The 17,076-nt window shown below is 51.9% G+C and overlaps 1 protein-coding gene across 1 annotated transcript in view; it reads left to right on the plus strand.

The window, feature by feature from the left end:
• Window positions 1-17,076, plus strand: part of OTOF (otoferlin) — a 189,829-nt gene that overhangs the window by 6,665 nt on the left and 166,088 nt on the right. The window contains exon 2 of the mRNA XM_039532355.1: window positions 4,989-5,047. Coding sequence (XP_039388289.1) covers window positions 4,989-5,047 — 59 coding nt within the window. The remainder of the gene's footprint in view (window positions 1-4,988; window positions 5,048-17,076) is intronic.

Genomic DNA, 17,076 nt, shown 5'->3' on the forward strand with positions numbered 1-17,076 from the left:
AGGTGGTGATCCAGGGGTGATAGTGGATCACAAACTGAATATGAGCCAATGATGCGGTGCAGTTCAAAAAAGGCTTATCTCATTCTGGATCTATTGACAGGAGTGTCGTATTTAAGATATGGGAGGTAATTATCCTGCTCTTCTCCCAGCTGGAGTCTTGCGTCCAATTCTGGACACCACACTTGAGTAAAGGTGTGGACAAATTGGAGACAGATCCACAAAAACTGATCAAGGATTTAGAAAACCTGACCTGTGAGGAAAAGTTAAAGAAAACTGGGCATGGTAAACTGAGGGGGGACCTGATAGCCTTCAAATATGGGAAGGGCTGTTATGAAGCGGTTTGTGATCAGTTGTTCTCCACGTCCACTGAAGGTAGGAGAGGAAGGAATGGGCTGAATCTGCAGCAAGGGAGAGTTAGGTTAGATTTTAAGAAAAACTCTCCTACTCTAAATGGAGTTAAGCTCTGGAACAGGCTTCCAAGGGAGGTTGTGGAATCCCCGTCATGGGAGGTTTTTAAGAACAGGCAGGACAAACACTTGTCAGGGATGGTCTAAGATTACTTGGTCCTGCCACAGTGCAGGGTGCTGGAATCGATGACCTCTTGAGTCAGACGTTGCTGTGATGCTGTATCCCTCCATGCTGTTAAGAAATTTGTGCCACTGTTGTCATATTTATTGGTGGAGACAATAACCAGCAATGCATCACTTTCTTGCTGTTTTGGCTAATTCCTCAAAAACTCAGTAAACTGCTCGCAGCCTTGCAATGTATCTGCCTTTCAAACTGCAGGCCCCGTGGGGTGGAGACCCGGTCTGTTGTCCTGTTGTGTAAAGCACTTCCAGCGCTAGAGAGATGATAACTGGTAGGAAACACTCAGATGGAAAACACTAGCGCTGAAAATTCAGCAAGAGATGCTTTTCTCTGAGTTGGTACTGAGCCAATACCTCAGGGTGGCGCTAGGGGGCGCTGTTCTCATGGGAGCCACGATCTTGCAGTTGCCACGTGGTGAACACAATCGTCCCGCGTTTTCCTTATGCTCCTCCCATCTGATTGTATCCGCCGGCTGTCAGCCTCAGACTTTGACTGTAAGCTCTTCGGGGCTGGGACCATGGTTGTGGTTGTGCGTTTGCACCACACCTTGCACAACAGGGCTCTGGTCCATCGCTCCGGCTCCTAGACTTTACTGCAATACAACTAATAACGAGCCATCGAGATCCCGCCCCTCGGGACCATCAGAGATCCCAGGGCACTTTCCCAGGACCAGGCGTGTTATTCACAGTGTCTCGAAATAATTCCATTCGTGCCCCTTGTAGTTTCAGTACCCACCACATTCTGTCCTGAACGGTGTGCGTACTGTGAGCCATTTGCAGGCTACCCCGTTCTACTCCAGAAGTGGCTGCATTTCAGTGGTGGTGAAGCGGTGACACCTGAACACCGCTCACAGTCGGTTGTAATTTTGCTGTAGGCTTTAGGTTCAACACGAAAAGTGCTATGCAAATGCCAGTCATTATTATTATTACTTCTCTCTCATTGTTACAGCCAGCTGAGTGTTGTGGGCGTGGGTTGCTTTGTTTAGCTTCTCTTGCTGGCAGCTGGCATCTCCCCAGGAGTGCAGCCGGTGGGTGTGGAGCAGAGCGTTGTGTGGGTGTGCGTTCCGTCAGTGGCAGGATTCTATGACTGCAAGAAAGAAGTTAAGTCAGAAGACAGGCCAGGAGATGACAGGTTTCCATGTGCATTTGAGCAGGAGGGTTGCTCTGAATTGCTGCTTGACTGTAGTTCAAGTAGTGGATAAAAAGTCACAAATCTGTAGAATCCTCCACAAAGGAGCCAGGACAGAGGGAATTGTTTCGGCATAAAGGGATACAATTAGCAAAAGGCAAGTGTAGAGTGAATATTCTTCCATCCAGGGATCTCTGCACCCTCCCAAGCATTCATTTGTCCAGACAGACTCCCTGCGGGGCAGATCTGTACCCTCTGTACAGATCACAGCGTCTATTTTACACATGGGGAAACTGAGTCACAGAGAGGTGTGCCGTGCCTCCGGTCACCCAGAAAATCAGCAGCAGACACTAGTGACAGTCGTCAGGTTTGTTCCGGGTTCTATCCATGAGCTGGGATCTCACCCTGCCACATCTGGAAACATGCCCTCGCTGTGATGTCTGCCAGGCGGTACAGCTGTCTCTCTACCACAGAACGCGTTCACCCCCAGGTCATTTTTCTGGGTGAGTTCATTCGAGAGCCTAGCGATTGCCTGGTTTCACCCACATTGTCGTTGTTGGGGCATGTAGTGCGGTGGATGAGGCACCCCACATGTTGTGATAGACGTGCAGGACTGTAACGGTTCCCACTTGGGGAGCCTGGCCTAGTGGTCACGGCTGCACCTCCTGACTGCCAAGGAGGTTGTGGGGAGGGGAGCCTGGGCCCTCCCACTGCACCGGGCTCCAACCCAGGCCCTTTGGGCTACCCAGTAGCCTGGCAACCAAGGCTGCTTGAGGCTGTTGTCCCTGGGCCTCTTCCTCTCGTCCACCCCCCTTGGGGTCAGCTTAGTCCAAGGCCTTCGCCTGCTGCAGAAGCCCAGACCACAAGAGGAGGTTACCAAAGGCCAAGGTCCAGAGGATACTTCCCTTTCTGGCTGCCTCCGGGGTGGGTCCCCCCTTCCCTCAGGGAGGGCCCCTATGGGCACCTGTAGAACCTGAGGTTTCCCTCTGCTCTGCTGGAGCTTTGGGCTGCGGCTCTCCTCACCTCCGGCTCTGCCCCCAGAGAGCCAGTTCCCTGCCTTTTAACTGCCCCAGCAGATGGAGCATTTGCTGCAGGTGGGGCGGGGCTGGCTGAGCCCAACATAATCCCTTAACCCCTTGTGGCCTAGTGTGGGGTTTGTACACCCCATCAAGGACCCCTGGATCTGGAAAGGTGCGTGGTGGGGGGTGTTGGTCACTGCAGCCGTGGAGGTATGTCTGCCGGTTTGATAGCTGTTGTTCTGGCAGGGTCTGGTGCTGCTTTGAGTTGGTGTGTCCTGGTCTGTGGGGAGCTTGTTTCTGATGATGATCTTGGAGCGGTTGGGGGTGGTTTGAAGGCCAGAGGAGCAGGAATAGGGTCCGGTGTGCCGGGTGCTGTACAGGCACAGAGGTAGGTGTGGTGACTGCCCTGAAGAGCATGAATACGGAGAGCCGAGGGGTCGTACCCCCACTGGCGATCAGTGGTGCCTGTACGCACAGGCGCTTGCCGCTCCTGGACAACAGGCTTCGGTTTAGTTAGAAAAGAAGCTGTTTATTAAGTTTCCCTGGAGTTTAAAATGATTTCATGGGGGAAACGATTCGTGAAACGAAACTCTCAAGTTTTTGTGCAAGCCTAAAGCACGGCCCGATTTTCCCTTAGAAAGAGAACCCAGAAATCCAGAGGCTCAGTTCCCTCCTGTAATTGCCTCATTTTGTAAACTCATCTCAGAGTCCAGTCGGAAAGGGGACGGTAATGCTGGCAGAGGATCATCACATGCTGGAACCTGGCTCCTTGTTATAACAGCTCAATATCCCCAAAGTTCCCCCCACAAAGCTCTGAGCATGGTATTGCAGATGCTCAGCTGTCCTGGGAATTTTGGACCCTGGTCAAATACATACATGGTCCTGCCCGCTGGGAACATGTAAGGATTTAATAACCCAAGAAGCATGATTGCCTTTGAGTCAGAGAGGCTTCGTTTGGATTCAGTGCCTTAAAACGAGCATTTTATTCACTTCTCTTTCTGCAGCATTGCCCAGTGGATATTAAATAACAATACTGGCTCTGCAAAGTCAGAAAGGTTATTGAAACCAGAACAGCTGAAAGCACAATGTGAACCCTTTGATCGGATGGTGGAATTATTTATTAATTTCACGCAGTCAGTAAAGGAAACAAACATTAAAAAATTCCCATTGCCCATCCCGAGGGGTTACCCAGCACATCTGTCTGCATCCTCCCAGCCGGCGATTTGCTTTCAAACCTGTCGTAATCCCCGCTGACCCGGAGAAGCGAAACCTCTCAAATTCTCTGTGTTTATTTTGAACGAGTCAATGAAATTCACGAGCCCTGATCAAACAACCGGAACAGGAGCAGCAGGAGCAGCTTCCAGGGGGCGGTTGTTTAAAGGGATGCTCTCTGCAGACGCAAGCCTCATTCCCTGGACCTGTTTGGGTCGTCGGTTTACTGAGCAGGAAGAGTGAGACGGGGGCCAGGGCTAGAGCTGTGTTTCAGCGTTTAATTGTTAGAGCTGCACGAGCCATTATTCCCTGGGATGGCCTAGGCCTGTGAAAACTCACCCGGTTTCACGGTGTGTTATAAACTCAGAGTGGGTTGGTCAAATGATTCCCTCCGGTTCATGAGCAGCGTGGGGAGAGACTGGCCCCCAGCCAAGCCCCTGGGGCTGAACTCCCCTGAACCAGGAAGTTGGAAATCCAAACCCAAACTCTCCTGAAGTTTGAGGTGTCCAGATTAGGACACCCTCCCCCGGTGCAGTAAATAGGAGTGATACAAATTCAGCTGCAAACTCTCTGGTTTGAATCCAGATCCAGAGTCTGGGTCTGTCGCAGCGGGGCTGGAACAGTGGGGGTGCTGAGAGCCATTGAACCAAACTGTAAACCCTGCATATGATGGAAACCACGTCAAGCCAGGGGGTGCGACAGCCCCCCAGCCCCCCGGGTCTGTCGTCCCTCATGGTAAAGAAGAGATGGGACTTATACAGATGGTACATATACAGCCGGGGTGCTCACTCAGTGTACACGTACCCCCCGTACAGATGGTGCACACACACACGCACTCTGCGTGCCCACTCAGACTCACACCTGTCGCATCCATACGCTCTCAGACGCACTCCCACAGTGCAGTGCTGTTAGCAGGTCCTCTCAGGTCCAGGACAGCTCCTCCCATTCCCCCCAGGCACCCTCTCCTCCTGCTAACTCTCCCTCTCACAGTCGCCATGTGCTCTGAAGTAACAAAGCTCTTTTCCTCTCTGCTTTCTGCAGGTCTCTCCTTCTACACCCGAGTACTTGAAAACTGCGAGGATGAGGCCAGGTTTGATGAGGTAAGAGACGAGCTGTTCTTCAGGCCAGTTGACTTCTCACCGTTCGGTTTGCAGGGATGGGTTGGGGGAGTTTCTTAAATAATTCTCTTCCTGTTCAAACTTTAACACCCTCTGAAATGTATTTCCCCCTTTAAGAAGGGGGACAAATATTAAGAACAAATATTAATCCATAAAGCTGTAACCATGGTATCAAGTTCATAGTTGTGTACAAATACAGAGCTCTTTCGCTGACTCCCCCTCATGTCAAGTCCCTGGGTAGAGATGCAGAGCTCTCTTTGCTGACCTACTCTGACAGCAGACCAGGTGGATCCTACCAGCTCCATCCCAAGAGTGTAAGTGGGCTTGATTTGAGGCAAAGATGATTAGGGAGGGGTCCTGCAGAGAAAACAAAACTAGTTACAGCTGATGAGCTTCGATTGATGTATGTCTTTTGGTTGTGGCCAGTTGTTTCTCTGACCCAAGGGTTTTCCCCTAGAGGGTGGCATAGGTGGTCTATAGTTCAACATGCTTGGAGGTTTCTGAGATAGTGGCTGCAATGCATTCAGTGTGCTGATGACTCCCAGACCTTTCTGATCTTTACACAGTGTTATAGCCATGTTGGTCCAAGGATACTCGAGAGAGAAGGTGGGTGAGGTAATAGCTGTTATCGGACCAACTTCTGTTGGTGAACGAGAGACGCTTTCGAGCCTATACAAGAAGAGCTCTGGGTAGCTCAAAAGCGTGTCTCTTTCACCAACAGAAGTTGGTCCAATGAGACACATGCAGCATTCCAGTGGAAATGGATCCCAAAGAGGTTTTCATGTGCCAATCTGATCGGTGTTGGTGCATTTGGGGAATGAGTCTCTAAAGAAAAGATCCCCACTGTTTGCACTGAAATGCCGTGAAAAATGTTGCTGTCGGTACTGGATTGTGCAAACCTTGCTGGCCACGCCCTTTGCCTTTCCTAGACTTTAATTGCATAAAAGGGAGAAAATTCAAAGTTTAAGAGTCTGAGAGCAAATGCCTCAGGCTCCAGCTTGCTGCTCTCCATCACAACAGGGCCCGTTTTCACATGCTCACGCAACCCCACGCAGCATTATGAGAAAGTGTTTATTTCTTTTGGCCTGAACGCCCAGATTTATTGACCTCAGACTCTCAACGCGGCACTTGGAAAGGATGTGAAAGAGCAGTTGGATTTCAGAGGGTTTGTGGTTTTAAAATGTAGCTTTCTCTTAAACGCTGGCAGCAGAAATATTTGGCGTTCAATGACATAAGATCACAGATAAGCATGGACTAAAGATAGCACCAGCATGTCGCACTGAAAAAGAGAGCGGGTGTTTCCTTTGATTTCTGCTGTATCGTTTACAGAAGATAAACTGCACGAGTGGGTTGTGAGCGACACCTTGAAACTCTTTAACCTTTTAGAGCTTTTCAGTTCATCTGTGACGATCCGGTTTTATTTCAGAGACCGTCACAATCCAAGTTACAATAACTGCTGCTGGGATACTTAGGGTATGTCTACACTACGAAATTAGGTCGATTTTATAGAAGTTGATTTTTAGACATCGATTTTATACAGTCGATTGCGTATGTCCACATTAAGCACATTAAGTCGGCAGAGCGCGTCCTCACTACCGTGGCTAGAATCGACTTACGAAGCGGTGCACTGTAGGTAGCTATCCCACAGTTCCCGCACTCTCCGCCGCCCATTGGAATTCTGGGTTAAGCTCCCAATGCCTGATAGGACAAAAATCTTTGTCGCGGGTGGTTTGGGGTACATTTCGTCAGTCGCCTCTCTCTCCGTGAAAGCAACGGCAGACATTCGTTTTGCGCCAGACACCAGGGCGATTAGAAGAGCACAGCAAGGCGCGCTGCGCATCAGAGAGGCTTTGAAAACCAGTTTCATGACTGGCCAGGCTTCGGTGTGACACTTGTGTCTGTTTCTCCTCGATGCAAAGCCACCCCCTTTGTTGATTTTAATTCCCTGTAAGCCAACCACCCTCCCCCCTTCGAAATAAAGTAACTATTATTTTGAAACCATGCATTCTTTCTTTATTAATTAAAAAAAATTAGACAATGGACAAGGTAGCCCGGGTGGGGTGGGGGAGGAGGGAAGGACAAGGCCACATTGCTTATTGTAGCCACACTAAAAATCAAACTGTTTGAATGACAGCCTTCTGTTGCTTTGGCCGTCCTCTGCAGTGGAGTGACTGGGTGCCTGGAGCCTCCTCCCTCCCCCGCGTTTTTGGGCGTCTGGGTGAGGAGGCTGTGGAACATGGGGAGGAGGGTAGGCAGTTATACAGTGGATGCAGCGGGGGTCTGTGCTCTTGTTGGCTTTCCTGCAGCTTCAACAGATGTTTCATCATGTCCGTTTGCTCCCCCCAACAGACGCTTCATCATGTCCTTTCCTGGCCTCTGCCACTGAATGCCTCCATGCATTACGCTGTGCCCTATCAGTGCGGGAGGACTGCATGAGCTCAGAAAACATGTCATCGCGAGTGCGTTTTTTTCACCTTCTAATCTGCGATAACCTCAGGGATGGAGATGATAGGGGGAGCGTAGAAACATTCTACGCTCTACGATTCTGGGAGGACTGCATGGTCACCTGTGCTGCTGAGTTTGCCACGCTGACCAAACAGGAAATGCAATTCAAAAGTTCCCGGAGCTTGTCCTGTGTACCTGGCTAGTGCATCGGAATTCAAAGCTCTGTCCAGAGTGGTCACAATGGAGCACTCTGGGATAGCTCCTGGAGGCCAATACTGTCGAATTGCATCCACACTACCCCAAATTCGACCCAGCAAAGTCGATTTTAGCGCTGCTCCCCTCGCCGGGGAGGAGTATAACAGTCAATTTTAAGAGCCCTTTAGGTTGATGGAACACGGTTGGTTGTGTGCTTGTCATTTTTAAATCGACCTGATGTGGCTCAATTCGACCTAACCCCGTAGTGTAGACCAGGCCTCAGAGTGTTGCTTCATTGAGTCCGTACCTGTCCGTGCTGCTGCTGCTCTGCTGGACAAACGCAATGGTTATTATTGTCTGTTAAGGATTTGTGTTTCCATAGTACCTGGGAACACCAGTCATGGAGCAGGGCCCCACTGCGGTGGGTGTTGTACGAAGCCAGAACACAGAGACGGTCCCTGCTCTAAGAAGCTTGCAACCGAAGTATAAGACAAGAGACAACAGATGAAGACGGGCGGGGGGGGGTGACCAGGAAACAAAGCGGGTGTATTGGTTGGCAGTGGTCTCGGCACCCCAGCTACTTCCCTGTTGGCTAGTTTTGTCCAGGCGGCAGGGCCAAGGAGGGTCGGAAGGAGGAGGACGTCATATGGTGGCTGGTTGCGGGGAGCACCTCCCAAGCGTGAGGGGCAGCGGGGCAGAGGCAGCCCTTGGAACTGTAACGAGTGGGTGACGGGTGTCGATAGCGAAGGAGGGAGGACGGGAAGGGTGGGTTAGACAGAGAAGGGCTTTCAAAGGGATGCGCTAGGGAAGGGGGAGCCGTTGGAGGGGTGCAAAGGGAGAACTGTAGCATAGGCTCCTCCCTTGAGATGTCCCTGCAGGAGGAGGACGCTCTGGGGGTTCACGCTCTGGACTAGGACTTGAGAGCTAACCCTGGCCCTGCTACACACGCGTTAGGGCAAGTCCCTCAGGTCCGTCTACACGGCAAGAAAAAACCCCATGGCACCGAGTCCCAGACTCTGTGTGAGGGGAGGGTCTCAGAGGCCAGGCTCCAGCCTGAGCCGGAACAGCCTCACGGCAATTTTTAGCCCTGCGGCCCAAGCCCCGAGAGCCCAAGTCAGCAGACCCAGGCCAGCCATGGGTATTTCATTGCAGTGTAGACGTACCTCGGTCTCGCTGAGCCTCAGTTTCCCCATGTAAAATGGGGAAAACAGGACTTCCCTCCCGCTCAGGGCTGGGGTAAAGCTAACCCATCCATTCAGGTTTCAGCTGATCAGGTGCTATAGTGGGAGCAACACAGAAAAGCCTGTCGGTGATCACCGGGGTGCAGAGCTGGCCGTGACCCCCCAGGTCAGGCTGAATATCGATTTCCCTTGGCTAATACTGAGCACTTACAGCATGCTTTACAAAGATGGGTAGGTACGGCTCGGGCTTTCCAAAGGATCTGCTCTAGCCCAACCAAGTTCTGGGCTTACGCGGGACTCACTGGGGGAGGTTCTCTGGCCGGTCTCATACCGGAGGTCAGCGTAGATGCTCCTCAGAGGGTACGTCTACACTACGGGACTATTCCGAATTTGCATAAACCGGTTTTGTAAAACAGATTTTATAAAATCGAGTGTGCGTGGCCACACTAAACACATTAAATCGGTGGTGTGCGTCCACGGTCCGAGGCTAGCGTCGATTTCTGGAGCATTGCACTGTGGGTAGCTACTCCGTAGCTATCCCATAGTTCCCGCAGCCTCCCCCGCCCCTTGGCATTTCCGGGTTGAGATCCCAGTGCCTGATGGGGCAAAAATCATTTTCGCGGGTGGTTCTGGGTACAGCCTCACCCCTCCCTCCCTCCCTGACAGCGGCAGACAACCGTTTCGCGCCCTTTTTGCTTGGTGAACCGTGCAGACGCCATAGCACAGCAAGCATGGACCCTGCTCAGCTCCATACCGCAATCGTGGATGTTTTAAACACCTCGCGCACTCTCGTGCAGTATATGCTGAACCAGGACCTTCGAACCGAGGCGAGTAAGAGGCGGATACGGCAGCGGCGATGACAGTGATGAGGACGTGGACACAGAATTATCTCAAACCGGGCCCGGCGCTTTGGAGATCCTGATGGTAATGGGGCAGATTCTATCCATTGAACGCCGATTTTGGGCCCGGAAACAAGCACTGACTGGTGGGACCGCATTGTGTTGCAGGTGTGGACGATTCCCAGTGGCTGCGAAACTTTCGCATGCGTAAGGGCACTTTCATGGAACTTTGTGACTTGCTTGCCCCTGCCCTGAAACGCCATAATACCAAGATGAGAGCAGCCCTCACAGTAGAGAAGCGAGTGGCGATAGCCCTGTGGAAGCTTGCAACACCAGACAGCTACCGGTCAGTCGGGAATCAATTTGGAGTTGGCAAAGCTACAGTGGGGCTGCTGTTATGAAAGTAGCCAAAGCAATCACTAAGCTGCTGATAAGAAAGTTTGTGACTCTTGGAAACGTGCAGGCCATAGAGGATGGATTTGCTGCAATGGGATTCCCTAAATGTGGGGCGATAGATGGAACCCATATCCCTATCTTGGCACCGCAGCACCAGGGCACCCAGTACGTAAACCGGAAGGGGTACTTTTCAATGGTGCTGCAAGCACTGGTGGATCACAAGGGACGTTTCACAAACATCCACGTGGGATGGCCAGGGAGGGTTCATGATGCTCGCGTATTCAGAAGCACTACTCTGTTTAAACGGCTGCAGCAATGGACTTACTTCCCAGACCAGAAAATAACAGTTGGGGATGTTGAAATGCCTGTCGTTATCCTGTGGGACCCAGCCTACCCCTTGATGCCATGGCTCATGAAGCCATACACAGGCAGCCTGGACAGTGGTCAGGATCTGTTCAATTACAGGCTGAGCAAGTGCAGAATGGTGGTGGAATGTGCATTTGGCCGTTTAAAGGCTCGCTGGCGCACATTACTGACTCGCTCAGACCTCAGCCAAACCAATGTCCCCTATGTTATTGCTGCTTGCTGTATTCTCCACAATCTCTGTGAGAGTAAGGGGGAGACCTTTATGGCGGGGTGGGAGGCTGAGGCAAATCACCTGGCCGCTGATTACGCGCAGCCAGACACCAGGGAGATTAGAAGAGCACACCAGGAAGCGGTGCGCATCAGAGAAGCTTTGAAAACGAGCTTCATCAATGGCCAGGGTACAGTGTGACTGCTGTGTTTGTTGATGAACACCCAACCCCCTTGATTGACTCAGTCCCTGTAAGCAACTCCCCTCCCCTTCGAGTACAGCTTACTTATGCAAATAAAGTCACTCTCATTTAAAAAGCATTAATTCTTTATTTTTTCATTATAAAAAGAGGGAGAGAAGTAAGGGTGTGCTTTGGGAGGAGGAAAGGAGGGATGGAGAAGGCCATTAAAAAAAAATTCAGAGTAACGGCATCCTTCCGGTAGGGCTGTCCACGGGGGTGGAGTGGGCGGGTGCACGGAGCCTCCCCCCACGCGTTCTTACACGTCTGGGTGAGGAGGCTAAGGAACATGGTGAGGGGGGAGGGTGGTTATACAGGGGCTGCAGCGGCACTCTGTGATCCTGCTGCCGTTCCTGAAGCTCCACAAGACGCCGGAGCATGTCAGTTTGATCACGCAGCAGCCCCAGAGTTGCATCCCGCCACCGCTGATCTTCCTGCCGCCACCGCTGATTTTCCTGCCGGTCTTCCTGCCGCCACCTCTCATCTCGGTTGTCCCTCCTGTCCTCACGTTCATCCCTCCTGTCCTCACGTTCACTGGCCTCTTTCCTGTAATTTGAAACCACGTCCTTCCACTCATTCAGATGAGCTCTTTCATTGCGTGTAACTTCCATAATATCTGAGAACATCTCATCTCGCGTCTTCTTTGTCCTCCGCCTTATCTGTGCTAGCCTTTGGGATGGAGGAGGGACGCTTGAAAAATTTGCAGCTGCATGAGGGAGATAAATATTTAGAAAGATACATTTTACAGAACAATGGTTATACTCTTTCACAGTGAAAAGCACTATTCACCTTACATAGCACATGTGATTTCTACAAGGTCGCATTTTCATCTTAATAGTGACTGCTTGCATCTCTGGGGTTACAGATCTCACAGACACAGGTCCAGGCATCAGGATTCAGCTTGCATGCGGCCATGGTAAGCCACTGTCTCAGTGATTTACCCTCCCCAACGCATGGCTAATACCACGCTAGCTCCTGCTAATCAACAACCTTCCCCTCCCCACCCACTGCTTGTCCGGTAGCTTGGGAAGCTCGCCTCGCCGGTGACCAAACAGAAAAGATCATCGGCATTTCACCCTCCTCCCCGCTTCTACGTGCAGGAAAGTGTTTTTAAGCTGCTGCATTCCACGAACCCAGTAGAAAAATGGCCACCCCCCTTACTTAAATTCCTGATTTTTAACCAGGTTATCCTGAACGATATCACTTTGCTGAGGATAACAGAACAAGATAAAGAGCGGATGCTTCTTGAATGCCAGCAGTCCCGGGACCATACGCTGCGATGCTTTGCCACGCAATGATACCTGATTACTTGCTACATGCATGGCATGGTAAAGTGTCCTACCACGGTGGGCAGAACAAGGATGCCTTGCCCAGAAACCTTCTGCAAAGGCTTCTGGAGTACCTACAGGAGCGCTTCATCGAGATGTCCCTGGAGGATTTCCTCTCAATCCCCGGACATGTTAACAAACTTTTCTAAGTAACTATACTGTCTGCGAATGCATCCCAAGTCCTCAGGGCAAATCAATCATTAAAAAAGGCTTGCTTAAAAAACACTGTTTGCTATTTGCAAAGGTACACTCACCAGAGCTCCCTTCCAGGGCGTCATTCTCTGCAATAGTTGCAGGGCTGGGAGCAGGGTAATTCCGTCAGGGTGATAAAAGCTCCTGGCTGCTGGGGTCACGGAGTGCTGTGCTCTCTGCGAGGTCTTCCTCTTCTTCTTCCTCTTCATCTTCCCGTCTGCATAATCCTCAGACATGGCAGAGATTACAACCCCCACCTCGGAATCCACAGTCAGGGGTGGGGTACTTGTGGCGCAGCCCCCTAAAATTGCATGCAGCTCAGCATAGAAGCGGCATGTTTTTCGACCTGCCCCGGACCTTCCGTTTGCTTCTTTGGTTTTCTGGTAGGCTTGTCTGAGCTCCTTAACTTTCACTCTGCACTGCACGGAGTCCCTGCTGTGGCCTTTAGCAGTCATAGCCTTAGAAATTCTTTCAAATACTTTTTCATTTCGTCTTTTGGAACGCAGTTCTGTTAGCACTGAATCATCTCCCCATATAGCGATCAGATCCATTACCTCCCGAGCGGTCCATGCTGGGGCTCTTTTTCGATTCTCAGGAGACTGCATTGTTAACTGTGCTGATGAGCTGTGCGTGGTCACCTGTGATGATGAGCTCTCCACGCTGTCGAAGCAGGAAATGAATTTCAAAAGTTCCCGGGGCTTTTCCTGTCTACCTGGCCAGTGCATCCGAGTTGAGAATGCTGTCCAGAGCGGTCAGTGGTGCACTGTGGGATAGCTCCCGGAGGCCAATACCGGCCACACTAACCCTATTCCGATATGTTAATACCGATATTAGCGCTACTCCTCTCGTCGGGCAGGAGTACAGAAACCGATTTAAAGAGCCATTAAAATCGATATAAGGTGCCTCCTAGTGTGGACGGTTGTGGCGTTAAATCGGTTTTACACTCGTAAAACCGATTTAAACGCCTAGTGTAGACCAGGCCAGAGTCCCCTCTGGCCTTGAAATCGGTATCTGAAAAATGAGGGCCGTCACTTGTTCGAGGCCATCCCACCAGCGAGTGGCCCTCTGGGCTGTGGCAGGTTGGCACTGCCTGCTCTGAAGGCTGCGTGGTGCTGTCTTCACGGCTGCTGTTACCCGCACTAGCTGGATTCAAAGGAGAACCCGTGAGCATTTGCTGGGCACCCTGTAACTTAGGGTCAGAGTGAATGGAGAGTCAGTGCTACTGACCCACCCTGACAGCCAGACCAGCTGGTCTCATTAGCACCAGGCAGGAAGAGGCAAGATGGAGCTAGGAGGTGCCTTGGACAGGTACTGTAATCATCCCACGCACAAGGGAGCTAGGAGGCAAAGGGTTGCGTCTGTAAGTATGGCACAGTCCTGTCTTAGGGCTTTGGTACTTGATGGATAGAGGGAGATCCCAGGGAGGGAGGAAGCAGAGGAGTGAGTTTAGACAACAGGCGTTGTGCATGGGCTGTGTTGGGTTGAGTGGGGACCCCAATCACAGCCCCCTTGCAGGAGCCACAGTGAAGGAATTGCAGCCATCGGCCCATGTCACTTAGCACCTAGTTACTCCTTGCACTTAACGGTTCTCAAACTGGGGACGCAGGGTTGGGGGTACCAAATCCAGGTGGTGTCCTCTTCCATTGGAGCGAGAGGCTCAATCCAGAGCCCGCCCATCCGACCCACCCTTCTTGAGATCCAAGCCTAGTGGGTTGACATGGCAACGGGCATGCAATGCCTAGGTAAACAGCAGAACGAAATATTTCAGACCCGGCTAGAGAGAATCTCTCACACGAAGTGGGCTGCAGAAGGAAATGAGATAATCCAGGGGTCTCCGAGCACAGAAGACTGAGCCTACCACATCCCCACGTGGTGGGCTAATCCCCATATTGCAGATGCGGAAACTGAGGTGCAGATCATGGTTAAGTGACTTGCCCAAGGTCACACAGGGAGTCAGTGGCAGGACTGGGACAAGAACTGAGTAGTTACTAGGTCACAAGCCCTGCTTGTAATCATCAGGCAACACTCCCTCTTTGATCAGGTGGATCTGTGGTAGCCACCCTCTCCCTTTCCAAGACTAGGGGAGATGCTTCAGACAAAATGAAGTCACTACGGTAGCAGGGGGTGAAGTCCAAAAATACCGCGCTTAAAGCAGAATCATTGTGGGGAAGCCATTCAGATTAACGAGATGCAGATTTCCATGGATCTGAAATGAGGCCATTTATTACAATGCTGATAATGAGCATTAATGGAGCAGCCTCCATCCCAAAATGTTGTGCAAATGAAATACAAGGATCCTTTCCCCCACCACAAAGATGCTGCCCCCTCTGAGGTGGGACAGGGCAGCTGTCCAACAGTGCACAGCAGCACTTCTTAGTTTCATATAGTGCCAGAGGTGTGCATGGTGCTGTACAGACCCGCTATGAGCACCACACCTCGGCTCTGAGACTCTTCTGATCTCAGATAGATAGAAGACCACAAAGGATAGAAATAGACAAGAGTCAGGAATGGGATATGGAAGGCCAAGGACCGTAAAAGAGAAAGATGGTGAGAAAAGCTTATTGTCGTGTATGGTGTAATACCCCTCCACAACGTGTGTCATGGCCCCATCTAGCAGTTAGTCCATATAGAGGATAATGACCTACTACTGTTACCAGCTAATGGACTTAACCCTTTGGCTCCAGTCCTGATGGTGCTGGAATTCAAATCCTCTGATGATCTGTGCCAGGCTGGGAGTGGGGGGATGTTACATACACATCTAGTTATTTCCTTTGATTGTCATGGTGCGGGCAGATGGCGTCTGGAGGGGAGGCTGGGGGGCAGGGTACCAACGGGAAGCTAGCGGAAAGAAGGGCGTTTGGAGGAGGAATCCCACTGCATAGTGGTTAGGCCAGGAAGGGACGAACACCACCCTTCCCAATAGAAACGACAGGCCGAGTTTTCAGAGGTAAATTGGAATGTCCCGGAATGGAAGGTAGCCGGGACACCAGAGCGTAACCCCTCAACTCCCAGATAAAGTGTCATGGGATCTTGAGTGACGCCATGACTTTAGGACAGTCTTGGACTCAGCCCGTCAAAGATGCCTCCCCCATCACAGCGCCCCCTAGCAGCACCCTGGGGCCTTGCCTCACTGACTCAGAAGGAGGAACGCCAGCTAGCGTCTAGCGCCACTTACAGCAGCACCCCGGGGGCTCCTGGGAGGTCGCCCATCCGTGTGCTGACCAGGTTGGTGGAGGTCACGCTCCAAGGTGAGAAGATTGTGGAGCACCTCACTCAGGAGAAGCAGAGAATGGTTCAAAAAGGGTGTCGCTCGGAGTGCGTCTATACACACAGTTTGCATCCATTTAACCTCAATCGGTGCAGACCCCTGCATGGACGCTCTCTCGTTGGTGTCAGACTGGTTCTAGCTGTTCAGCTTGTGCCTGTGAATTTATCAACGCAAGCTGGGTTGAAATCGGTTTAACGTCGCATCAGTGTAACTAAATCACACCTGGGATTAAACTGGAGCAATTCTGCCTGGAGACGGGGCCCTGGGCTTGTGCTTGGCTCCTCTGCTAGGATGATGCTGGGAGCAATAGAAATCCACCCGGGGACACAGAAGACGCTTGAGGGAAGGCGTTCCTGAAGGAGAGAGACACTCGCAGGAGGAAGCGTAGCTGGGAACTGACTTAGCTCTGCCTTGCCGTCCGTCTCCAAGTGAGCTCCCTCCCTGAGCCCTTCCTCTTCCTCGTTATTTATTCAGATCCATCCCTCACGGGCTGGGGACGGAGGAGGAGAAAGAGCAGGGCTTGGGGGACTTACACACACACACACACACACACACACACACACACACACACACACACACACACACACACACACACACACACACACACACACACACACACACACACACACGTAATCCGCCAGCTCCACACACGGACTCGCCACCCAGCTATGGCGCGTGGGCGATGCTCTAGGAGCCTGGCGTATGCAGGATCGGGGGCGGAGGAGTGTCTGCCAGCCCGGGGGCATGGATACGTCCCCTGGAGCTGCTCGCTGGGGGACAGGCGCTGTGCTGCTTGGGAGCTGACTAGGATCAGCTGCAGGGAGGGGAGGACTTCTCTAGGGCTCAAGGAGGCATCAGGGAGTTCAGATCTCTTGTCTGGAGCAGGGTCCTACCCTGCCACGGCTGGAGACCTTCCCTCATCCGCACTGTGTGTGTCACCCGCATCGCTGGCCTCCCTTCCACTAGGCCTGGCCCGGAATGCTGGGCTGGGGTCAATCAGGGTCACCTGTGCGTCTCCCCAGGGCGAGAGGAGGCAGGAGGCTGGCGGTGAAAGAGACGGCGGGAAGGTCCCAGAGCTGGGCGGTGGGTAGGTCTCTAGGGAAATGTATCAGCAGCAGGACCTGGCTGTCGTGCCCTGTGGGGGCAGAACGGAGGTACAGTGTAGCCCCCTCACTTGGCTTGGCTTAAATAGTTTGCTGGGAGGGGACGATTACCTGGGGAGACTGAGCTGAGCGACTGGGTAGCTGAGAAGCAAGGTGGTAAATGGATGCACCAGGCCTAGTGGCACAGGACATTTGCTGGTGCCTAAAGCCCCCTAAATGATTCTTCCCTGGGAGGCTCCCACAGATGCGCCG

This window comes from Mauremys reevesii, linkage group 3 (assembly GCF_016161935.1).
Source record: "Mauremys reevesii isolate NIE-2019 linkage group 3, ASM1616193v1, whole genome shotgun sequence".
In the NCBI taxonomy this organism is placed as follows: Eukaryota; Metazoa; Chordata; order Testudines; family Geoemydidae; genus Mauremys; species Mauremys reevesii.